At 38.7% G+C, this 26,598-nt stretch overlaps 1 protein-coding gene across 3 annotated transcripts in view; it reads right to left on the bottom strand.

Annotated features, from left to right (window-relative positions):
• LOC126092316 (uncharacterized) overlaps nt 1–26,598 on the bottom strand; it is a 187,573-nt gene that overhangs the window by 96,423 nt on the left and 64,552 nt on the right. For all 3 annotated transcript variants that reach the window (XM_049907846.1, XM_049907848.1, XM_049907849.1), the window contains exon 3: nt 23,615–23,650. In XM_049907846.1, the coding sequence (XP_049763803.1) occupies nt 23,615–23,650 (36 nt within the window). The remainder of the gene's footprint in view (nt 1–23,614; nt 23,651–26,598) is intronic.

Below are 26,598 nucleotides of genomic sequence, written 5' to 3'. Positions count from 1 at the left end.
CACATCCCTGGTGGTACATTCCAAAACCTCACGGACTCTCTTCCTACATGTCTTGCACTGCAAAATGTGGTTATTCAGGCTTTTGACAGGTTTTCACATTAGTGTGACTGACAGTGTAGATGTAAAAAATATTTTCTTTGAAAAACACCATTGTAAACATGTCAATATTACGCTACTAATGGTAGATAAACTGCATTAAATCTGAGGAACAGCAGCTTTTTTTTAAGTAGCAGCTTTGCTATTAATTTAGTCTTCACAATTAATTTATTGTGATAGTTTATTTTTAATACAGTACAGAGAATAAATTTCTGTGATGTCTTTGTCTCATGTTAATGTATAACTTGACTCATTCCACAACCTTGAATATTCCCCTTCTCAAGGGGATCTACTTAACATGCCATAAGAATTAATGAATGAAGAAAGGAATGAATGTTTATTAACAGCAAATTATCACTACATCAGATCATGCTATTCATGCTGGTAACAGCTAAATATAACTGAATAAATTACAAAGAAAGCTGCTGTTTTGAAAAAAAAATCTGTTGCTTTCTGAGTTATACTATACTATACTATAATGTGTAGCTGCTGTTAACCTACAATTGGTGGATTAATATTACTTGATTACAATTTTATTTTTCACAGAAAATGTGGCCTATTATCAGTATATTCTTTCTTGTCATGCAAGTGTGCAAAGCACACAACTACTTGCCATGTACACCATGTAGATAAAAGAACTTACCAATCCTTCAATCTAGATACTCAGATAATTTGCAGAGAAATTCGCTAATGAGGTACACTTGTAATATTCTTTTGAACTGGTATGAATTCCCATATTATTGTTTAATGTTGATTCCATATTTCTAGATTTCCAGAAGGCTTTTGATGCCACTCCTCACATGATACTTCTAATCAATTTTCACAGAAATTGCTTCAGTTGTGCAACTGGATTCATGATTTCCTGCCACATAGGTCATTGCAGATAGTAATGGAAAATGAATAAGTAAAATAGAAGTGAAACTTCCTGGCCAATTAAAACTGTGTGTTGGACCAAGACTCAAACGCTCGTACTTCGTCTTTTGTGAGCAAGTTCTCTATCAGCTGAGCTACCCAAGCAAAACTCATGACCCACCCTCACAGTTTTACTTCCACCAGTATCTCATCACCTACCTTCCAGACTTCACAGAATCTCTTCTGTGAAACATACAAGACTAGCATTCCTGGAAGAAAAGATATTGCGGAGACATGGTGTAGCCACATCTGGGGTGTTTCCAGAATGATATTTTCACTCTGCAGCAGGGTATGCACTAATATGAAACTTCCTGCCAAATTAAAACTGTGTGCCAAACTAAGGTTCAGACTTGGGACCTTTGCCTTTTGCAGGAAAGTGCACTACCAAGTGAGCTGCCCAAGCACAACTCAAGACTCATCCTCACAGCTTTACTTCCACCAGTACCTCATCTCTTACTTTCCAAACTTCACAGATGCTCTCCTACAAGTTTGAGTGTTGGTCCAACACACAGTTTTAATCTATCAGGAAGTTTTATATCAGTGCACACTCCGCTACTGGGTGAATATCTCATTCTGGAAACAACCCCAAGCTGTGGCTACACCATGTCTCTATAATACCCTTTCTTCAAGTAGTGCTAGTCTTGTAAGTTTTGCAGGAGAGCTTCTGTGAAGTTTGGAAGGTAGGTGATGAGGTACTGGTGAAAGCGAAGCTATGGGACAGGTCATGAGTCATGTTTGGATAGCTCAGTTTGTAGAGCAGTTGCCCAAGACAGATAAAGGCTCCACATTCGAGTCACAGTCTGGCACACAGATTCTGCTGCAGAGTGAAAATTTGATTCTTAAAACAGAAAAATTACCCAACATTTCCCAAGGAAGTATTATACATCCTTTGCTGTTCCTAATCTATATAAGCAATTTAGAAGACAATTTGAGCAACACTCTTAATTGTCTGCTGATGATGCTGTCACTAACGGTCTAATAAAATCATCAGAAGAGCAAAACCAACTGCAAAATGATTTAGACACAATATCCATTTGGCACAAAAAGTAGAAACTGTCTTGGAACAAGAAAAAGTGTGAGGTCATCCACATTAGCACAAAAATAAATATATTACGTTTTGATTATACGGTAGTTCACACAACTTTAAAGGCTGTCAATTCAGTTAAATACCTAGGGATTACAATTAAAAACAAACTTAAATTGGAATGATCACAGAGATAATACAGTGGAGAAGACAAATCAAAGACTTTGTTTTATTCGCAGAACACTTTGAAATTGCAGCAGGGCTACTTAAGTTACTGCCTGCCCTTATAGGATTGATGGAGGGCATCAGAAAATTCCAAAGAAGGGCAGCTCATTTTTATCATCATGAAATATGGGAGAAAGTCTCATGGATATGATAAGTGCATTGGGCTGGCAATCATTAAAGCAAAGGCCTTTTTTGTGTTGCAGTGAGATCTTTTCATGAAGCTACAATGAACAAATTTCCCCTCTGATTGTGAAAATATTTTGTTTTCACCAACCTACTTGGGGATAAATTATCATTGTAATCAAGTAAGGGAAACTAGGATTCACACATAAAGATTTAAGTGTTCATTTTTTCCACATGCTGTTAGAGAGTGGAATAGTAAAGAAACAGTCTTAAGGTGGTTTGAAGAACCATCTGACAGGCATGTAAGTGTGAATTCAGAGTAGTCACATAGAATGTTAAATGGTGGAACCATGTATTTATGACAGAAAAGGAACACAGTTTAAATTAAGGCATGACTTCAGCAGAGTTACAGAAGACAAACTCATTGAAACATCAGCTGCATAATTAATAGGGCTTGACACCAGAAATGAATTGATCATTTTTGTGTATTTAAATCACCTAGTTGTAGCATGGTTATTTTTTCAAGTAAAATAACAGAAGTTCAACATAAAGTGTCATCCAAAACTGTTAATATAATTTTGCATGGAGACATAAAAACAGAAACAAATAGTATAGGTAAAATGAGTACCATAAACATCATTCACAGTTTCAGCACATCCCAATCAGACAACAGTGCAACATGCGTATCTAAAGCTGCAGAAAATACAATTAAGCATGTGGCAACAAATACCAGATCTATATAAGCGTATATAACCAGTGGAAAGATAGATACTGCCTATAGGAAAATCAACAAAGCCTTTGGAGGAAAGAGAAGCAACTGTATGAATGTCAAGAGCTCAGATGGAAAACCAGTACTAAGCAAAGAAGGGATAGCTGAAAGGTGGAAGGAATATACAGAGGAACTGTACAAGGAAATGAACTTGAAGGCAATATTATAGAAATGGAAGAGGAAGGTGCTGAAGATGAGACAGGAGATGTGACACAGTGAGAAGAATTTGTCATAGCACTGAAAGATGTAAGTTGAAACAAGCCCTTGGAGTAGATAATACTCCCTCAGAACTACTGATATTCTTGGGAGAGCCAGCCATGACAAAACTAATCCATCTGGTGTGCAAGATGTTTGAGACAACTTTAGGACAATGTACATATGGAAACACTGTAGTTTTTTAGTAATTATATATCCTTGTCAATATTGTATTTTTTTGTCGTTTCCTTGTTACTATGTAACACACAGATTCTGTCAGAGTTTGCAAAATTTTAATGCATTGGAATTCTGGAAGGGGGGAGAGAATGTATGTAATGGTACAGATTAATGCAACAGTTGGTCCTTATGCTCAGTGTACAAACCAATGTGCAGGTCATAAGTAAGGAAATGTTTCATAAAACTGTTACCCTTTATTACTCATAATTCTGCTGTTGCACCAATTGCAAACATAATTAGATTTAAATAAATTATCTAATGTCAAATTACTGTTATTTCACATAAAACAGCTTTAGTACAACATATTGGAAGATACCACGATAAATTGAAATTAACTTAAAATTATATTCACAAAATATCTATCTGTAGTAACTTGTTCATCATATGTCCAATATTAAGTGAGAATGTTAATAACAAAAATAATCACAGAATTAAAATGTAAATTAGAATTATTCTGGCATTATTGTTTGCAAAATACATTATATAAATTTTCATGCTGAGGATGTATTTCTACTAAAATTCTGCTTGTGAAAAATGTGTTAGTACATTTTATAAAAATCAACTCTGCACCAGGATTTGTATAGGATGACAACCATTAATTGTTGTTGTTGTGATGGTAGTGGTCTTCAGGCCAATGACTGGCTTGATACAGCTCTCCACATGGCTCTATCCACACAGCCTTCTCATCTTTGAATAACTACTGTAACCCATATCCATTTGAACCTGCTTACTGTACTTGTGTCTTGATGTCCCTCTGTAATTACTACCCCTCATACACGTTCATACACTAATCTAGTGATTCCCTGATGTCTCAGAATGTGTCCTAAAAGCAAAACTAGGACTAAGAGGGGATGCTGACTGTATACAGAGACAGTCAACATGAACAGTCACAGTTTATGCAGGGGAGAGTGTCACAGAAAGACATAGACTATCCAGAAAAAGTCTACTTATGAAGTCCCAAGAACCAGTTTTCAATTATGACTATAGGAATATACTACAAACCCCTACATATGAGTTCCATAGGGATCATAAAGACAAGATTAGATTAACTACAGCAATCACAGAGGCATTTAAACTATGGTAATGTCAGACATGAAGACTGACATAAGTCAAAATGGTGTGAGCACTAAAGTTTAAGGATCTCTGTGTGTTATCTCGGTACCTTTGTTCTTTGACAGTCGAATTTGGTTCTAGGTGTTGTACTGTGGAGTTCATACATGTGTTCAGTAAATCTATATTTACTGTGAAAGCTAAGTGTAGAGTGCATTCACATCCAAAGTACATCATTTTATTGAAAATGAAATCCTAAATTTCCCACAGTGGTAACCCTGAACTGGATGATTGTCTTCTATATGTGTATTGCTGCAAACCGTTCACAATATGGCTTCCAGCAACTCCACTTCTGTAAAAAAAGAACCTCAAGCTGGTACTGCGAACGGCTGAAAGCAAGGGGAAACCACAGACGTAATTTTTCCCGAGGACATGCAGCTCTACTGTATGATTAAATGATGATGGCGTCCTCTTGGGTAAAATATTCCGGAGGTAAAATAGTCCCCCATTCGGATCTCCGGGCGGGGACTACTCAGGAGGACGTCGTTATCAGGAGAAAGAAAACTGGCGTTCTACGGATCGGAGCGTGGAATGTCAGATCCCTTAATCGGGCAGGTAGGTTAGAAAATTTAAAAAGGGAAATGGATAGGTTAAAGTTAGATATAGTGGGAATTAGTGAAGTTCGGTGGCAGGGTAGCTCTGAGGGATGAAGTAGTGAAGGCAGCAGAGGATCAAGTAGGTAAAAAGACGAGGGCTAATAGAAATCCTTGGGTAACAGAAGAAATATTGAATTTAATTGATGAAAGGAGAAAATACAAAAATGCAGGAAATGAAGCAGGCAAAAAGGAATACAGACGTCTCAAAAATGATATCGACAGGAAGTGCAAAATGGCTAAGCAGGGATGGCTAGAGGACAAATGTAAGGATGTACAGGCTTGTCTCACTAGGGGTAAGATAGATACTGCCTACAGGAAGATTAAAGAGACCTTTGGAGAGAAGAGAACCACTTGTATGAATATCAAGAGCTCAGATGGCAACCCAATTCTAAGCAAAGAAGGGAAGGCAGAAAGGTGAAAGGAGTATATAGAGGGTTTATACAAGGGCGACGTACTTGAGGACAATATTATGGAAATGGAAGAGGATGTAGATGAAGACGAAATGGGAGATAAGATACTGCGTGAAGAGTTTGACAGAGCACTGAAAGACCTGAGTCGAAACAAGGCCCCGGGAGTAGACAACATTCCATTTGAACTACTGATGGCCTCGGGAGAGCCAGTCATGACAAAACTCTACCATCTAGTGAGCACGATGTATGAGACAGGCGAAATACCCTCAGACTTCAAGAAGAATATAATAATTCCAATCCCAAAGAAAGCAGGTGTTGACAGATGTGAAAATTACCGAACTATCAGTTTAATAAGTCACAGCTGCAAAATACTAACACGAATTCTTTACAGACGAATGGAAAAACTGGTAGAAGCCGACCTCGGGGAAGATCAGTTTGGATTCCGTAGAAATGTTGGAACACGTGAGGCAATACTGACCTTACGACTTATCTTAGAAGAAAGATTAAGAAAAGGCAAACCTACGTTTCTAGCATTTGTAGACTTAGAGAAAGCTTTTGACAATGTTAACTGGAATACTCTCTTTCAAATTCTGAAGGTGGCAGGGGTAAAATACAGGGAGCGAAAGGCTATTTACAGTTTGTACAGAAACCAGGTGGCAGTTATAAGAGTCGAGGGGCATGAAAGGGAAGCAGTGGTTGGGAAAGGAGTAAGACAGGGTTGTAGCCTCTCCCCGATGTTATTCAATCTGTATATTGAGCAAGCAGTAAAGGAAACAAAAGAAAAATTCGGAGTAGGTATTAAAATTCATGGAGAAGAAGTAAAAACTTTGAGGTTCGCCGATGACATTGTAATTCTGTCAGAGACAGCAAAGGACTTGGAAGAGCAGTTGAACGGAATGGACAGTGTCTTGAAAGGAGGATATAAGATGAACATCAACAAAAGCAAAACGAGGATAATGGAATGTAGTCAAATTAAGTTGGGTGATGCTGAGGGAATTAGATTAGGAAATGAGACACTTAAAGTAGTAAAGGAGTTTTGCTATTTAGGGAGTAAAATAACCGATGATGGTCAAAGTAGAGAGGATATAAAATGTAGACTGGCAATGGCAAGGAAAGCGTTTCTCAAGAAGAGGAATTTGTTAACATCGAGTATAGATTTAAGTGTCAGGAAGTCGTTTCTGAAAGTATTTGTATGGAGTGTAGCCATGTATGGAAGTGAAACATGGACGATAACTAGTTTGGACAAGAAGAGAATAGAAGCTTTCGAAATGTGGTGCTACAGAAGAATGCTGAAGATAAGGTGGGTAGATCACGTAACTAATGAGGAGGTATTGAATAGGATTGGGGAGAAGAGAAGTTTGTGGCACAACTTGACTAGAAGAAGGGATTGGTTGGTAGGACATGTTTTGAGGCATCAAGGGATCACAAATTTAGCATTGGAGGGCAGTGTGGAGGGTAAAAATCATAGAGGGAGACCAAGAGATGAATACACTAAGCAGATTCAGAAGGATGTAGGTTGCAGTAGATACTGGGAGATGAAGAAGCTTGCACAGTATAGAGTAGCATGGAGAGCTGCATCAAACCAGTCTCAGGACTGAAGACCACAACAACAACAACAAGCTCAACAGCAAGATTCTACTACAATACCTGTGGTGATTGCAAGTAATGTCAATAACATGGTCAACAGGAATGTCAGATTTCTGCCTTTCAGCCACAAGTACTCAGTTGTGGTTAACGCAAGTGGAAGTTATCTTTCATTCCCACAGCATTATGTCAGACATGGAACAATTCAAGATAGTTATTGCACAATTGCACTTAAATGAGAATGAGCAACCAGCAAACATGTTCCACCTTTTGCAGTTCTAAGAAAAATAATTTTGCAACATTTTGTGCTGCTGTCAGAATCATGGTTGCATAAGATTGTTGACACTGAAGAGAGTGCCAGGGGTTCCCCTCCAAAGTGCTCCATTTGCTGCACGTGCTGGATTAACAGGGCCTACTACCATAACAATCTCTCAAATTGTTTTGGTTCCATCATTTACTTCAGCATGTTTTGGCTATTTTATCAGCCTTCACAGATCTGCCTAAAAATGAATTCATATTGTAATGTAACGGACTACTGAAACTACCAATACCAACTGCTGGCGAGGTGTGCGGTGCCGTCAATCAACTTGAAGGAGCAAGTGAACTTTAACTACGTAAACATAAAACTGAAATATTATTATTTTGTTACAAAACTGTTAATGTGAGGACAATCATGAGGTATATTGCCACAGAACTATGTTAGAAACACTTTTCATTTTTCATATTATGTTTTTCATATATGTATACGTGCAATGTGTAAAATATCGATATACAACCAAGGTTGGCAGTACTGCACAGTTTGTAAGGTCTGTGAACAGGAGCCGGTTGTTGGCGGGTGTAGAGACAATGGGCAGTTGGTGTTGAGACGTCTTGTAATATACTTGCTTTGAGAAGGTCAAGGATAGAGGGAACAAAATGATGTATTGGAAAAGCTGTTACATTGAAAATTATTGAATATTGTCATGATCAGCATTTATAAAATAAAAGTTGGAAGTTTAAATATGTGTCAGTTCTTACGCAGCAGAATACACACCCTGGACCTCAAATTGATTTAACAAACAGCGGATGGCGAGATTCATCACTAGACCACGAGCGTGCAACAATGACCAATAAAGGTAAGAAAGTTATATTACTCTAAATTCAGATTGTGATGATACCTTTCTTTCTCCATGTCTTCAACCCTGTATGTACTCTGTTGTTAGAGTGAACAGCATGACAGGGACTTGTGGTTGGCTAGGCACACCAGGGAGATGACACAGGTTTAAAATGATAATTTGTAGCTTAATATACTACTACTGATAATAATTAATATTTGTCCCCTGGAGAAAGAGGTGCATTACAATATGCAAAGCTGATGCTATTGTTATTGCCTTACACAGACGTAAATGTGAGAGCAATGGTGACAGATGTTATGGTGGGTGACCCTCAACCACATATAGCAGCAGCAGTTGCTTTGGGTGGATCCACATCATGCATTAAAATGCTACCGTCTCACTGGAATCATCTATGAAGAACTTGTCAATGAGTTAGCTTACCTCAATTCTAGATTGCAGAGGCAGGAAGAGGTAGCAAGTTTGCCCGTGCATGCCACATATGGAGGTGGTTTCGTCAACATTTTGATAAGGCTGTAAGACAATGTTCCAAGTCATGTGCCTATCCAAACTCCAAATAAAAGTGGCAGTATATATGCACACTTATCTTCACCAGTTGAAGCACCTCCAACCAATGTGAAATGACACGGTTTCTGCAGTGACAGGTTTGGCTACACTTTTTGTGAAAGACTGAGTAACTGGTGACTTTTTCCTAATTGATACCAGGTTGGAGATAAGTGTGGGCCCAAAATCACAAGCTCTGCACCCTTCTTTCATACCAGTACCTATTCTAACAGCAGCCACCAAATCACTGATTGCCACATTTGGAAGGATAAACTTGACTCTTTATATCAACAATAACTTCCCCTACATGGACATTCACTGTGGCGGATATTAGCATGCTATTTTGGGTGCCTGTTTCTTACCTTATTTCTCCATTATGGCTGATTTACTGAAACAGTGTCTAGTTAGAATGTCACACTCTCCTGTTCACTCTACGACACCAGGTTGCATGTTGTGTGATGCTACCAGGTCACATCACACAAAGATTTCCATGCTAACTGCACCTTATGCTTCAAGCTAACAGTGTTAGCTATTACATTCACTTCCATGCAGAAAGCACATGAGTGTATTAAGCAAGAAAAATCTGACATATCTCTCATTGTATCGGCAGATCTCCACCGATTTCCAAACAACTGAAGCAGCCCACACCCAACTACATGGCCTTTGTTGCATGATCCTTAGCTGGGACCAGTATCTTGCCACCACACCCTCTCCTCTAGCCAATGATACAATGATGGATGATGACCTTGGCCTGTGAATACTATGGGAATTTCCAGCATTTACATACCCAGTCTTGACTAGGTGTAACTGCTGCCATTCAACTCAGCATATCATTCCTACTACTACTGGACATTTTGTCACTGCAAAGCTCAGATGCTTGCTTCTGAATAAACTGCAGCTCATCCAGAATTTAATGAGATGCTTTCCAATGGTCTAGTGCTTTGATCTCACACCTGGTAAAAAAGAGGAATGGCTACTGGTGGTTGTGGGATGATTGTTGTTGTTGTTGTGGTCTTCAGTCCTGAGACTGGTTTGATGCAGCTCTCCATGCTACTCTATCCTGTGCAAGCTTCTTCATCTCCCAGTACCTACTGCAACCTACATCTTTCTGAATCTGCTTAGTATATTCATCTCTTGGTCTCCCCCTACGATTTTTACCCTCCACGCTGCCCTCCAATACTAAATTGGTGATCCCTTGATGCCTCAAAACATGTCCTACCAACCGATCCCTTCTTCTGGTCAAGTTGTGCCACAAACTTCTCTTCTCCCCAATCCTATTCAATACTTCCTCATTAGTTATGTGATCTACCCATCTAATCTTCAGCATTCTTCTATAGCACCACATTTCGAAAGCTTCTATTCTCTTCTTGTCCAAACTATTTACCGTCCATGTTTCGCTTCCATACATGGCTACACTCCATACAAATACTTTCAGAAATGACTTCCTGACACTTAAATCTATACTTGATGTTAACAAATTTCTCTTGTTCAGAAACGCTTTCCTTGCCATTGCCAGTCTACATTTTATATCCTCTCTACTTTGACCATCATCAGTTATTTTGCTCCCCAAATAGCAAAACTCCTTTACTACTTTAAGTGTCTCATTTCCTAATCTAATACCCTCAACATCACCCGACTTAATTCGACTACATTCCATTATCCTCGTTTTGCTTTTGTTGATGTTCATCTTATATCCTCCCTTCAAGACACTATCCATTCCGTTCAACTGCTCTTCCAAGTCCTTTGCTGTCTCTGACAGAATTACAATGTCATCAGCGAACCTCAACGTTTTTATTTCTTGTCCATGGATTTTAATACCTACTCCGAATTTTTCTTTTGTTTCCTTTACTGCTTGCTCAATATACAGATTGAATAGCATCGGGGAGAGGCTACAACCCTGTCTTACTCCCTTCCCAACCACTGCTTCTCTTTCATGCCCCTCGACTCTTATAACTGCCATCTGGTTTCTATACAAATTGTAAATAGCCTTTCGCTCCCTGTATTTTACCCCTGCCACCTTTAGAATTTGAAAGAGAGTATTCCAGTCAACATTGTCAAAAGCTTTCTCTAAGTCTACAAATGCCAGGAACGTAGGTTTGCCTTTCCTTAATCTTTCTTCTAAGATAAGTCTTAAGGTCAGTATTGCCTCACGTGTTCCAGTATTTCTATGGAATCCAAACTGATCTTCCCCGAGGTCGGCTTCTACTAGTTTTTCCATTCGTCTGTAAAGAATTCGTGTTAGTATTTTGCAGCTGTGGCTTATTAAACTGATTGTTCGGTAATTTTCACATCTGTCCACACCTGCTTTCTTTGGGATTGGTATTATTATATTCTTCTTGAAGTCTGAGGGTATTTCGCCTGTTTCATACATCTTGCTCACCAGATGGTAGAGTTTTGTCAGGACTGGCTCTCCCAAGGCCGTCAGTAGTTCCAATGGAATGTTGTCTACTCCGGGGGCCTTGTTTCGACTCAGATCTTTCAGTGCTCTGTCAAACTCTTCACGCAGTATCGTATCTCCCATTTCATCTTCATCTACATCCTCTTCCATTTCCATAATACTGTCCTCAAGTGCATCGCCCTTGTATAGACCCTCTATATACTCCTTCCACCTTTCTGCTTTCCCTTCTTTGCTTAGAACTGGGTTTCCATCTGAGCTCTTGATGTTCATACAAATGGTTCTCTTACCTCCAAAGGTCTCTTTAATTTTCCTGTAGGCAGTATCTAACTTACCCCTAGTGAGATAAGCCTCCACATCCTTACATTTGTCCTCTAGCCATGCCTGCTTAGCCATTTTGCACTTCCTGTCGATCTCATTTTTGAGACGTTTGTATTCCTTTTTGCCTGCTTCACTTACTGCATTTTTATATTTTCTCCTTTCATCAATTAAATTCAATATTTCTTCTGTTACCCAAGGATTTCTACTAGCCCTCTTCTTTTTACCTACTTGATCCTCTGCTGCCTTCACTACTTCATCCCTCAAAGCTACCCATTCTTCTTCTACTGTATTTCTTTCCCCCATTCCTGTCAATTGTTCCCTTATGCTCTCCCTGAAACTCTCTACAACCTCTGGATCTTTCAGTTTATCCAGGTCCCATCTCCTTAAATTCCCACCATTTTGCAGTTTCTTCAGTTTTAATCTACAGGTCATAACCAATAAATTGTGGTCAGAGTCCACATCTGCCCCTGGAAATGTCTTACAATTTAAAACCTGGTTCCTAAATCTCTGTCTTACCATTATATAATCTATCTGATACCTTTTAGTATCTCCAGGGTTCTTCCATGTATACAACCTTCTATCATGATTCTTAAACCAAGTGTTAGCTATGATTAAGTTGTGCTCTGTGCAAAATTCTATCAAGCGGCTTCCTCTTTCATTTCGTAGCCCCAATCCATACTCACCTACTACGTTTCCTTCTCTCCCTTTTCCTACACTCGAATTCCAGTCACCCATGACTATTAAATTTTCGTCTCCCTTCACTATCTGAATAATTTCATTTATTTCATCATACATTTCTTCAATTTCTTCGTTATCTGCAGAGCCAGTTGGCATATAAACTTGTACTACTGTAGTAGGTGTGGGCTTCGTATCTATCTTGGCCACAATAATGCGTTCACTATGCTGTTTGTAGTAGCTTACCCGCATTCCTATTTTCCTATTCATTATTAAACCTACTCCTGCATTACCCCTATTTGACTTTGTGTTTATAACCCTGTAGTCACCTGACCAGAAGTCTTGTTCCTCCTGCCACCGAACTTCACTAATTCCCACTATATCTAACTTTAACCTATCCATTTCCCTTTTTAAATTTTCTAACCTACCTGCCCGATTAAGGGATCTGACATTCCACGCTCCGATCCGTAGAACGCCAGTTTTCTTTCTCCTGATAACGACATCCTCTTGAGTAGTCCCCGCCCGGAGATCCGAATGGGGGACTATTTTACCTCCGGAATATTTTACCCAAGAGGACGCCATCATCATTTAATCATACAGTAAAGCTGCATGCCCTCGGGAAAAATTACGGCCGTAGTTTCCCCTTGCTTTCAGCCGTTCGCAGTACCAGCACAGCAAGGCCGTTTTGGTTATTGTTACAAGGCCAGATCAGTCAGTCATCCAGACTGTTGCCCTTGCAACTACTGAAAAGGCTGCTGCCCCTCTTCAGGAACCACACGTTTGTCTGGCCTCTCAACAGATACCCCTCCGTTGTGGTTGTACCTACGGTACGGCTATCTGTATCGCTGAGGCACACAAGCCTCCCCACCAACGGCAAGGTCCATGGTTCATGAGGGGGGTGGGATGATTAAATAGGGTTAAATGCATGTACCATCTTAGACAGATACCCTGTGCCAAATGTGACTGATTTCAACAGTAACATGGCTGATGCAAGTGTCTTCAGTGTTGTCAGTTGCATTAAAGCTTTTTCTCAGATTCCAATGCCTAAGAAGGACAAACATAAAACTGCCACTACAACACCATTCAGACTTTTTGAGCACAACACTATGTCTTTCTCATTGCATAATGCCACAAAACTTAGTAGTGCTTCATGCATGAGGTCTTCCAAAGGTTGCCATTCACCATTTGCTATGTGGATGATATTTTGGTCATCTCCAATGGCCATGAGGAACACTGCCATCATTTACATCAAGTGTTTGAGAGGTTACAGAGTTTCAGCATTATGATAAATACTGAGAAACGCACATTCACCAAGCAACACATTCTGCTTCTCAGATATACTGTCTTGTGTGCTGGTATTATCCTGCTGCCTTAATGAATGACATTATGGAGCTGTCAACACTGACCACCTCCAGAGGTCTCCAGTGTTTCTGGGGGATGATTAACTTCTACAGACATTATCTGCCTCACTTGGCTGTGCTCCAAAAACCTATTTGCCTCATACTAATTGGCAAAAACATGTCAAGCAACCAACACATCCTGTGGAATCCCACAACCAAATCTGCTTTCAACTCCATCAAGACTGTGCTTGCTAAAGCTACATTGCTCCCACATCTAGCTGCATGAATGATGCAAGCCAGATAGCCACCAGGGCTATTTTGTCGAAATGTGTTTCCTCTACCTGGCAACCTCTGGCATTTTTCTCATAAGGTTTGTCCTCTCATTAGAAATGCTGGTCATCTACTTGGCCATCAAGCAGTTCCAGCCATGGCTTAAGGGACACTCTTTTGCTGTGTTTACAGACCATAAGCCCCTTATGTCAGTGTTTCACTGAGTCAGGAAGCTCAACTCCCTGTGTCAATGTCAGCAGGCAGGTTTCATTGCTCAGATTACAACTGACATCTGACACATCTCTGGACAGGACAATGATGTCACTGACTGTTTTGTCTCTGGACTGAGTATTGATCACAGCCATTGATTGGAACACTCTAGCTGTTGATCAGTATTTGAATCCCATCCTTCTTTGTTGTCACCAGGCTCCATTATCAACTTGTTTGCATCTTGACCTCTTTCCTCTGCTGGGTTCTGACCAAATGGTATAGTGTGACACATCCTGTAATCAGGTTTGCCCCCTTATTGCAACTAAATGGTGTCACCATATTTTTTACATTTTTCTCACCTTATCTCACCCAGGTTTCAAGGCTAGCATTAAATTAGTGGCTGATAAGGTCTTTTGGGCTGGGCTGCAGAGGGATTGGGCAAAGTGTTGTCACCACAGTCAATATTCAAAAATTACCAAGTGTCTGTTCTCATCTCTTCTTTCCTCTCCTATCAGGGAGATTTTCACACATGCACTTGGGTATTGTTGGCCCCCCTTCCTCCATGTTGTGGTTTCCACCACCTACTGACAATGACAGACAGATTCACAAGATGGCCTGAAGATGTTCCGGTTGCAGACATTTCTGCTCCCTCCATTGCCCAGGCTCTGATTACTTCTTGGTTTTCACGATTTGCATCACTCAGATTACTATTATCAATAGAGATAAACAATTTGAATGCCTTTTGTATGACCAGATTATGCATCTCTGTGGCCATAGTCACATTCATACTATGAGCTATCATCCCGCCAGCAACAGGATGGTAGGGCACCTACATCATACTTCGAATGTGGCCCTGAAATGTTATTCTGTTCCTTGGCCTGATGCCGTACCTATGGTTCTTCTGAGCCTTCACACCACTGTAAAAGAGTGTACCAGGTGCTCTACAGCACAGCATGACTATGGAGAAACATTGAGCATACCAGATGACTTTTTTTCCCCCACACCTCTCCCTAATCTTGATATTGGAGACTCTGAACTTTTCTTTCACTGTAGAATCTTGTATATCATGGTACAAAAACTACTTTATGTTACAATGATTTATGTACATGATCTTTTGCTTGGCTTTTTTCCCCAACTCTATTCAGTACTCCCTCATTAGTTACACAGTCTACCCATATAATCTTCATCATTCTTCTGCAGCACCACATTTCAGAAGCTTCTATTCTCTTCTTGTCTGAACTTCTTATCATCTGTTTCTTTTCCATGCAATGCATTTAGAAAAGACTTCTTAACACTTAAATTCATTTTCAGTGTTAACAAATTTCTTTTCTTCAGAAAATCTTTTCTTGTCATTGCCCATCTACATTTTATATCCTATCTACTTCAGTCATCATGAGTTATTTTACTGCACAAATAACCAAACTCACCTATTACTTTTCCTAACCTAATTACCTCAGCATTGCCTGATTTAATTTGACTGCATTCCATTACCCTTGCTCTTTCAAGATACTGTCCTTAGCATTCAACTGGGCTTCTAGGTCTCTTGTTGCCTCTGACAGAATCAGAATGTCAAAATTTAGTTATAAGTTGAATTGTGAACACTTTCCAATAATACTGTGAAGTATTCCAACAGTAACTGTAATCATAATCATGGCTCAGCAATGGGGCCCACCCAGTTAAGTGAGGTTACACCAAATTGGTAATGGTTAGTCTGCAATGAATTGTTTGAGAGTACTAGGAAGTTATAGACAGTGACTGTACTCATCCCTATTTGAAATTCATTTTAATCAGAGAAATTTTGAACAAAAGTTTTGTTGTAATCTCATGCTAATAGAAGTGCATGCAAAAAGTTTTCTGGTTATCATTTTGCATGCAAAAATCCAGACAATAATTAAGTTATTATCCACAGACAAGTATGTTTTCACTGTACATCAACATTATTATTACCTGTCTGTGATATGCATTGGCAATTTGTTCCAATTAAATCACCTGGCATTTTCAAAGTCAGTTTATGTTAACGATTAAGATCACTCAGAATTATTGTATGGTTACATTACAATACAAAAGGAGTGTATGAGGGAAGAGTGCACACCAATTGAATACATCTGAGGAGTCGTACAAAAGCTGCTGAGCTGTAAGCAACTCTTGGCAGAATGAGCCACCATAGGTGTTAAAAGTTGTGGGAATAGACCCAATTAATAAATGGTTCCATATTATGTAAATAGAAGGGAGAGGGGGTAGAAAGGAAAGGAAAGGGTAGGAACTAACGATATCAGCTGCATCTAGACTTTGTGTAGAATCAGCGGTGACCAGCAAAAATATGTGACAGATTGGGATTTGAACCCAGGATCTCCTGCTTACTAGGCATTTACATTAATCACTGCACCACCTGGACACAACGTTTATCACAAATGTGTGGACTATCTTAGCACACTATTCAGCTGACTCACACTCTCATTTAGCACCATCTACCCCCAGTCCCCATTCGTGTTCTCCATGCTTGCTAATTTTAGATTCCCACTGTAGGTCAAATGTAAATGTGCATCCGCAATGAATGTTGCAGATTCATTGTCCATCAAAGTGAACAAATTATATGAATGCAAGGTGTTTAAAAGAACAGACACCACACAGGATCTGCATCTGTGATACATAGAGTGTAAACTGAAGGAGGGGGGAAAAGGAAAGGAAACAGAAGGAACTAATGATATGAGCTGCACTGGGACTTTATGTGAAATTAGCAACGATGTGTGAAAATGAGAGCTGCACCAGAACTCAAACCACAAAGATATCACTGTGAATAGCTGTAGATCTAATGCCCTATCTCTTATTACATGATTGCCACAAAGTCTGGTATCAGGCACTGTGGAGTTTGAATGCCCAACAGAAGAGATGGGTTCAGACAGCCATTAGAGGGTACTAATGCCATGCAGTGCTGTGCTCACATGGCAAGATATGAGCATGCCAGCCAGTATCATTCCATGTAGCCAGTGTATAGGCAGCTGCCCAGTGAACAGCCAACAGTTCAGTGCCCATCCTTGGTACTTTCAGGTCTATCTTCACTGTACTAGGAGTGTTTTATAACTACATTCCTTGTCAACTGGTTACTCTATCTAGTCACATCTTGGATTTGTTTCTCTGCTGCTCTTGGCTTTCTTGTCATCACTGTAGTGACAGCTTTGCATAGCATCTTGTTGTTATATCCTGGTCTGTCATCTTGTCTACAGTCTATCTGTCGCATGTCATTCACCTAACATTAGTTTGAGTTACTCTTCCAAGATTGTCTTGCCACCTAGTGATAGCTTTGTGTAGCATCTTGTTGTCATATACTGGTCTGTCGTCTTGCCTGCAGTCTATCTGTCACATGTCATTCACCTACCATTAGTTTGGGTTATTCTTCCAAAGTTGTCTCTGCCACCTAGTGGTTTCATCCATTTCTCCAGTCTTCCAGAACTTCAAAGTGCAGATCGATATATGGCTGTCCATGGATATAGCACAAAGTTCTGTCCTGAGTCCTTTAGATACGTGAATTATCTACCTAGTTCTTTCCTATAAAAGACAGTAATATAAGCTCATGATACATCTACATACACACTCAGCAAGCTACCTGACGGTGTGTGATGGAGGGTACCTTGAGTACCTCTATCAGTTCTCCCTTCTGTTCCAGTGTCGTATTGTTCGTGGAAAGAAATATTGTTGGTATGCCTCTGTGTGGGCTCTAATCTCTCTGATTTTATCCTCATGGTCTCTTCAAGAGATATATGTAGGAGGGAGCAATATACTGCTTGACTCCTCAGTAAAGGTATGTTCTCGAAACTTCAACAAAAGCCCATATCGAGCTACTGAGCATCTCTCTTGCAGAGTCTTCCACTGGAGTTTATCTACCATCTCCGTAATGCTTTCGCGATTACTAAATGATCATGTAATGAAGTGCACTGCTCTCCGTTGGATCTTCTCTATCTCTTCTATCAACTCTATCTGGCACAGATCCCACACCGGTGAGCAGTATCCAAGCAGTGGGTGAACAAGTGTACTGTAACCTACTTCCTTTGTTTTCAGACTGTATTTCCTTAGAATTCTTCCAATGAATCTCAGTCTGCCATCTGCTTTACCAATGATTAATTTTATATTGTCATTCAATTTTAAATCACTCCTAATGCGTACTCCCAGTTAATTTATGAAATTAACTGCTTCCAGTTGCTGACCTGCTATGTTGTAGCTAAATGACAAAGGATCTTTCTTTCTATGTATTCTCAGCACATCACACTTGTCTACATTGAGATTCAATTGCTATTCCCTGCACCATGCGTCAATTTGTTGCAGATCCTCCTGCATTTGGGTACAATTTTCCATTGTTACAACCTCTCAATATGCTACAGCATCATCCGCAAAAAGCCTCAGTGAACTTCCGATGTAATCCACAAGGTCATTTATATATATTGTGAATAGCAATGGTCCTACAACACCCCCCTGTGGCACACCTGAAATCACTCTTACTTCAGAAGACTTGTCTGCACTGAGAATGACATGCTGCATTCTGTTATCTAGGAACTCTTCAATCCAATCACACAATTGGTCTGACAGTCCCTATGCTCTTACTTTGTTCATTAAACGACTGTGGGGAACTGTGTCAAACACCTTGCAGAAGTCAAGAAACACAGCATCTACCTGGGAACCCATGTCTATGGTCCTCCGAGTCTCGTGGACGAATAGCGCGAGCTGGGTTTCATACAATTATCTTTTTCAAAACCCATGCTGATTCCTACAGAGTAGATTTCTAGTCTCCAGAAAAGTCATTATATTTGAACATAATACGTGTTCCAAAATTCTACAACTGATCGACATTAGAGATATAGGTCTATAGTTCTGCATATCTGTTTGACGTCCCTTCTTGAAAACAGGGATGACCTGTGTCTTTTTCCAATCTTTTGTAACGCTACACTCTTCTAGAGACCTACAGTACACCACTGAAAGAAGGAGGGCAAGTTCCTTCCCATACTCTGTGTAAAATTGAACTGGTATCCTATCAGGTCCCTTTTCTCTTTTGAGTGATTTTAATTGTTTTCTGTCCCTCTGTTATCTATTTTGATATCTACCATTTTGCCATCTGTGCAACAATCTAGAGAAACAACTACAGTGCAGTCTTCCTCTGTGAAACATCTTTGGAAAAAGACATTTAGTATTTTTGCCTTTAGTCTGCCATCCTCTGTTTCAGTACTATTTTGGTCATAGAATGTCTGGACATTTTGTTTTGATCCACCTAGCGCTTTGACATAAGACCAAAATTTCTTAGGATTTTCTGCCAAGTCAGTACATAGAACTTTACTTTTGAGTTCATTGAACGCCTCTGGCATAGCCCTCCTCACACTACATTTCGCTTCGTGTAATTTTTGTTTGTCTGCAAGGCTTTGGCTATGTTTATGTTTGCTGTATAGTTCCCTTTGCTTCCGTAGCAGTTTTCTAACTCATTTGTTGTACCACAGTGGCTCTTTTCCATCTCTTACGATCTTTCTTGGCACATACTCATCTAATGCATATTGTACGATGGTTTTGAACTTTGTCCACTGATCCTCAACACTATCTGTACTTGAGATAAAACTTTTGTGTTGAGCCTTCAAAGACTCTGAAATCTGCTTTTTGTCACTTTTGTTAAACGGAAAAATCTTCCTACCTTTTTTAATATTTCTATTTACAGCTGAAATCACCGATGCTGTAACTGCTTTATGATAGCTGATTCCCTGTTCTGCAGTAACTGTTTCAAATAGTTCAGGTCTGTTTGTCACCAGAAGGTCTAACATTTTATCGCCACAAGTCAGTTCTCTGTTTAACCGCTCAAGGTAGTTTTCAGATAACGCACTTTAAAAAATTACACTGGATTCTTTGTCCCTGCCACCTGTTATAAATGTTTGAGTCTCCCAGTATATATCTGGTAAATTAAAATCTCCACCAAAAACTATAACATGGTTGGAAAATATACTCAAAATATTTTCCAAATTTTCCTTCAGGTGTTCTGCCACAACAGCTGCAGAGCCATGGGGCCTATAGGGACATCCAATTACCATGTTTGAGCCTGCTTTAACTGTGATCTTCACCAAAATTATTTCACATTTCAGATCTCCGTCAATTTCCTTTGATTCTCTTGCACTTTTTCTCACGATAAACACACCTTCCCCTTCACTGTCCAGCCTCTCTCTGTGGTATACATTCCAATCTGAGTTTAGAATTTCATTACTGTTTACATCTGAAGTGAAAAAGAAAACACTGACAGTGGTTGATTGGTTGATATATCTACACATAGGCATTCCAAATGGGGAGTCATGCTGGAGGCAATAAAAATATTAATTTTATCTTCTCTCTATATCAAAGTCTGTCTCCTCTCAAAAAAAAGGCCAGAGACTTTAACTTACAGAAATTTTTCCTACAGTTATGGAAATAACATAGACTTACAACATAGTAGATTAAAGATGGCCCAAAATAGTTTCAAATATACTGGCATAAAGGAGTATAAAAAACTACCCCTAGGAGTAAGAGAACTACCATACAATTCATTTGACTCATATGTATAGAACTTATTAATCGACAGATGTGTTTACAAAGTAGAAGAATTGTATAATAGTCTGGCATCCTAAACCAAATGTTTAATTTTTAATGTAAAATTTAATTACTGTGCCCATACCAAAACCCATATCATGCACATGATCAATGTTGATGAATAAATGAACAAATGAAATGTTCAGAAGAGTCACGTGTGAGCTGTTTAACTACTGGAACTATGTGGTTGGTACAGCTAGTGACAGTAATGAACTGTCTCCTCACTTCATTGCCACCAGGCCAAATGTTGATTTAGTATTGTAATAAAAGAGCCAGTCTTTAAAAGGTTTCTTTTTCATTGAATGTATTGGGTTAACTTAAATGTATCGTGGACAGTGAATTATCTGGTGTATATTAATTGGAACAGATTTTTTATTCAAATCCTTCATTGTACTTAATTGTCATGTTGTTGAGTATCAGCTAGGGCTTCAGCTCATTTTTATCACTTCAGAATTGTGCTTGAAAGATTAAAGCAGTTGTTCCATAATTGACCTTTTGATTCAGAGAGTATTTGTAATCATGAGGTCAAGATTCATAAGTTTCTCTTTATTAGTAAAACAAAAACAGTTTGAAACTTCCTGGCAGATTAAAACTGTGTGCGTGACCGAGACTCGAACTCGGGACCTTTGACTTTTGCGGGCAAGTGCTCTACCAACTGAGCTACCAAAGCACGACTCACACCCCATCCTCACAGCTTTACTTCTGCCGAGTTTAATTTTGCAGTTACTTTCTTATATTAGCTTAGTGCAGTATATGTCTAAACATGCGTAGAGGAGTGCTACAAATCCATTATGTAATCTTTCTTTATATACAGAATGTAGATTGTTTTACTCCTATCTAACATGTGTGGGAGGCACTAAAATGCTAATGACTTGCATCTCTAAGCCTGTAGTACTCTTCATGCACATTTGATATTTGCTGTACGTCATGTTTATGACATTGATGTTTTAATGGTCATCAGTGCAGATTGAAACAAGTTTCCACAAAGAAATCAACTTGCACAGCCTTTTACTCAAAACATGTTTATTGAGGTTGCAGTGGATATTATGGACACAAATGCATAAAATCAAGTCACTGGAATTGAAATTTTTATTATAATCTACCTCTACAAGTTGCATGAAACCTATAGGCATCAAGCTTGTCTTGTAATGTTGAGCATTATCACTGCTAGAGTACTTGATTTTGTAGACACTGTGGGTATCAGTGTCTTGCTGAAATGCAGGAAAATACACTTATGTTCAGCACATTCCCTCCATCCCCTCCTCACTCCACCTGACCACACCGATCATCACGTGTAACTGTTTCTTCGCATGTGTCTGACTTTACAGTATCCAAAACAGTGACATAACTCTGGTAGCTTGTTGTGCTGTCTTTGCTGATATTGTCCATTAGTCTGATTAGACCAGCTTCATTATCTATGAAATCAACTACTATTTCTTGTTCATTGAAATCTTGAAAATGTGCAGAATTGTCTGTTTCTTCTGTGACTTCTATACACAGTTGCCACTACACTGCAGTCAGTCAGGACACTGTAACATTGCATTTCTCTGTGCAAATGTGTGTGTACAGCTGTGTGTGTCTGTCTGTGTGTGTGTGTGTGTGTGTGTGTGTGTGTGTGTGTATGTGTGTGTGTGCGTGTGGCTTGCACAATTTAGCTCTGAAGAAAGACATTCTTTAAAGGCTCAGCAATATTTTCAGTCCCGTTCATTTTATAAATGAAATAATTTACAAAATTTATCAATAGTAAGGATACCTTAGACACAGGAATGTTAATAACATATAATTCATGTAATTTAAATTATAAAGCCATCAATTTTGAAAAAGTTACAGTTGTTGGAAGAAAGCTAGTACTAATATTTATTCTAATTATTATGGTCAAATGTCAAAACCCAAAGTAAATACAAAAAAATTAAAATATTTGATATGGCAGTAGCCTGGCCATTCCATCAAAAAGAGAAAAATGATGGGAATCCTTATTGTAATCATAATCATTTAAAATCTCAAGTAAATTATAATGTTACTCCTGTAGCAAACTCATTTGGACTATGAACTTGTAATTATATATCAGTTTTAAGTAAAAAGTATATTTTGTGTATTGTTAAGATCTTAAAGGGGACCACAGGAGTCAGTCTGTCTGTCATGTTCAGTTCATTTCAGTTTGTCTGTCAGTGAACATCAGTAAGTTTGATTCGCTTGTTACAAAGAGTAAGAATGAATAAATGAAGAACTTTAGAAAAAGGAACTGAGTTGTCACAAAGATTTTTACACAGCAAAATGCTCGCTATAATATATAATATGATACTAACCAAAAAAATCACCTCAACACTCCTGCAGTGAACATGAATAATATTTAAATGTGGCCAACAATCACCGTCACCTCCAAGTCAACAAGATAATAAATTATTTACATAACTTTTCCGCCTCCAAAATTTATTTTCTCATTTTGCAAGCAGTATAACATGATGTGAATACTGTAAATACATAATATATCTGAACTAAAATGTTACCTTGATTTTTCTTCCATATGTGAGGAGGAGCAATACAAATGGAAAGTAATCTCTGCCATGCACTTCAAAATGATTCAGGGAGCATGCACATAGACATTGATGCAGATGTAGACACAGATACAGATGTGTGTGAAGCTATTAAAAACAGCTGTGTTGCTGAACGTTTTTGTAAATTAAATAATAGTGGCCTGGTATGAAGTTTCATCCAGCCTGAAGCCAGTAGACTATTTATATAATAAAATAGGCTGTCTGTGCTACAGTGCCCTTCAACTACAAGGAAGTTGAAAGTTATTCTAGTGTTTAATGAGCATATACTTTTATTCTCACTGTAAACATTTAATAAATATTTTCTTTGTCAATACACGGACTCACCAAAACTATCAATGCCACTTGGTATGCGATAAAAATCTGAAACAAAAAAGTAATGACAATAAGTGTGACACATTCTTAGTCAATATAGAAATAAATGTCATGTATTATGTCCATGACAAGATATAAGACATGATGTCATATTTACAGTAGCTGCGTAACACAAAGATAGAGTTTTAAATCTGAAACAAATATCTGTGGTGGTAGGCGAATTATATACAGCATAGTCCATTGATCATGACTGGACCAAATATTTTACAAAATAAGTGTCAAATGAAAAAACTACAAAGAACAAAACTTATCTAGCTCGAAGGGGGAAACCAGATGGCGCTATGGGTGGCCCGCTAGATGGCGATGCCATAGGTCAAACGGATATCAACTGCAATTTTTAAATAGAAACCCCCATTTTTTGTTACATATTCATGCAGTATGTAAAGAAATATGAATGTTTTAGTTGGACAACTGTTTTGCTTTGTGATGGATGGCGCTTTAATGGTCATAAACATAAGGCTCACGATTTTAGATGAACAGTTGGTAACAGGTGTGTTTTTTAAATTAAAATACAGAACGTAGGGACGTTTGAACATTTTATTTCAGTTGTTAAAATGTGATACATGTACCTTTGTGACCTTATTTCTGAGAACTCATTCTGTTACAGCATTATTACCTGTAAATACCACATTAATGCAATAAATGCTCAAAATGATGTCCATCAACCTCAATGCATTTGGCAACACATGTAACGACATTCCTCTAAACTGCGAGTAGTTCACCTTCCGTAATGTTTGCACATGCAATGACAATGCGCTGATGCATGTTGTCAGGCGTTGTCGGTGGATCATTATAGCAAATATCCTTCAACTTTCCCCACAGTAAGAAATCCAGGAACGTCAGATCTGGGAAATGTGTGGGCCATAGTATGGTGGTTCGATGACCAATACACCAGTCATGAAATATGCTATTCAATACCGCTTCAACCACACGCAAGCTATGTGCCGGACATCCATCATGTTGGAAGTACATCGACATTCTGTCATGCACTGAAACATCTTGTAGTAACATCGGTAGAACATTACATAGGAAATCAGCATACACTGCACCATTTAGATTACCATCAATACAATGGGGGCCAATTATCCTTCCTCCCATAATGCCGCACCATACATTAACCCGCCAAGGTCGCTGATGTTCCACTTGTTGCAGCCATTGTGGATTTTCCATTGCCCAATAGTGCATATTACGCCGGTTTACGTTACTGCTGTTGGTGAATGACACTTCGTTGCTAAATGGAACGCGTGCAAAAAAAAAGTGTCATCGTCCCATAATTTCTCTTGTGCCAAGTGGCAGAACTGAACACAACGTTCAAAGTCATCGGCATGCAATTCCTGGTGCATAGAAATATGGCATGGGTGTAATCAATGTTGATGTAGCATTCTCAACACCGACGTTTTTGAGATTACCCATTCTCATGCAATTTGTCTGCTACTGATGTGCGGATTAGCCACAACAGCAGCTAAAACACCTACTTGGGCATCATCATTTGTTGCAGGTCATGGTTGACATTTCACATGTGGCTGAACACTTCCTGTTTCCTTAAATAATGTAACTATACAGCGAACGGTCTGGACACTTGGATGATGTTGTCCAGTAACCGAGCAGCATACATAGCACACACCCGTTGGGCATTTTGATCACAATAGCCATACATCAACACAATATCGACCTTTTCCACAATTGGTAAATGGTCCATTTTAACATGGGAAATGTATCACAAAGCAAATACCATCTGCACTGGCGGAATGTTAAATGGTACCACGTACTTATACGTTTGTGACTATTACAGTGCCATCTATCACAAAGGGAAAAAAGTGGTCCAACTAAAACATTCATATTTCTTAACATACTACATGAATATGTAATAAAAAATTGGGGTTCCTACTTAAAAAAAATGCAGTTGATATCAGTTTGACCTATGGCAGCGCCATCTAGTGGGCCAACCATAGTGCCATCTGGTTTCCCCCTTCAAGCTAGACGAGTTTCGTTCTTTGTAGTTTTTTCATTTGATGCTTATTTCGTGAGATATTTGGCCCGGTCACTCTCAATGGACCACCATGTATATACTTGAGAAGAACCAGTAGAGGTACAGCAAAAATTTACCCCCAAAATACAAGAAACCTTGGCTTCTGAGAATTGGTTTTATGCTTTAACAAAAAGAAGAACAAGGCTCTACGAATTGGAAACATTTTGTTATTCATTAAGAGTTCTATACGAAATTGCAGTGCCTGTGTTATTCCAAGTAATGGTGCAATGTTTCTTTGGACATGCATGTTTGTCCTAAAGATTCAGAATAACATTGTTCCAATAAATTATGAGCACATTACTGTAAAGGCACTGTAAATGGTCAGCTCTTTCCTTAGAGCTAAAATGTAACACCAAATGCAAACTGAGGAAAATGCAAGTGCAAGATCCCTGCAAACTACATTTTTATATTATGATATAATAAGACAGGATTCTTGGTAACTAGTAACATATCATTGTGGAAAATGTCCATAATAGTTCTAGCCAAAAATGAAAAAGTGAATGTGTATAAGAATCCACCATTAAAATTAAAACGTTTCATTAGTTATTACAATAAGAGAGCTGAAAGAAAAAAAGTAGATTAAATGTTGTAATGTGTCAAACCTTAGATTAGATTAAGTTCTTATTCCAAGGGCCCAAAAATGGGATGATTCTCATGGGTGTGGAACATGTCAGAAAGTATAACATAAAAATGTGAATTTGAATATAATACTCACTTCCCTGATTGTTCATCAGAAGATAGTCAAAATATGTGAACACATTATAGTAAATTCGCACTGTAAATATTTACAGAATTAATACACTGTCAGAATGAAACATAGTTATGCCCTTTTAATAAACCTATCATACACACAATACTTAACCTTGACTGTTGTGACCAAGTGCTATCAAAACTGAAATATAACAGA

The sequence above is a fragment of the Schistocerca cancellata genome, chromosome 7 (genome assembly GCF_023864275.1).
Source record: "Schistocerca cancellata isolate TAMUIC-IGC-003103 chromosome 7, iqSchCanc2.1, whole genome shotgun sequence".
NCBI lineage: Eukaryota > Metazoa > Arthropoda > Insecta > Orthoptera > Acrididae > Schistocerca > Schistocerca cancellata.
Note: the sequence above shows the minus strand (reverse complement) of the source record. Positions and strands in the feature narration are given on the sequence as shown.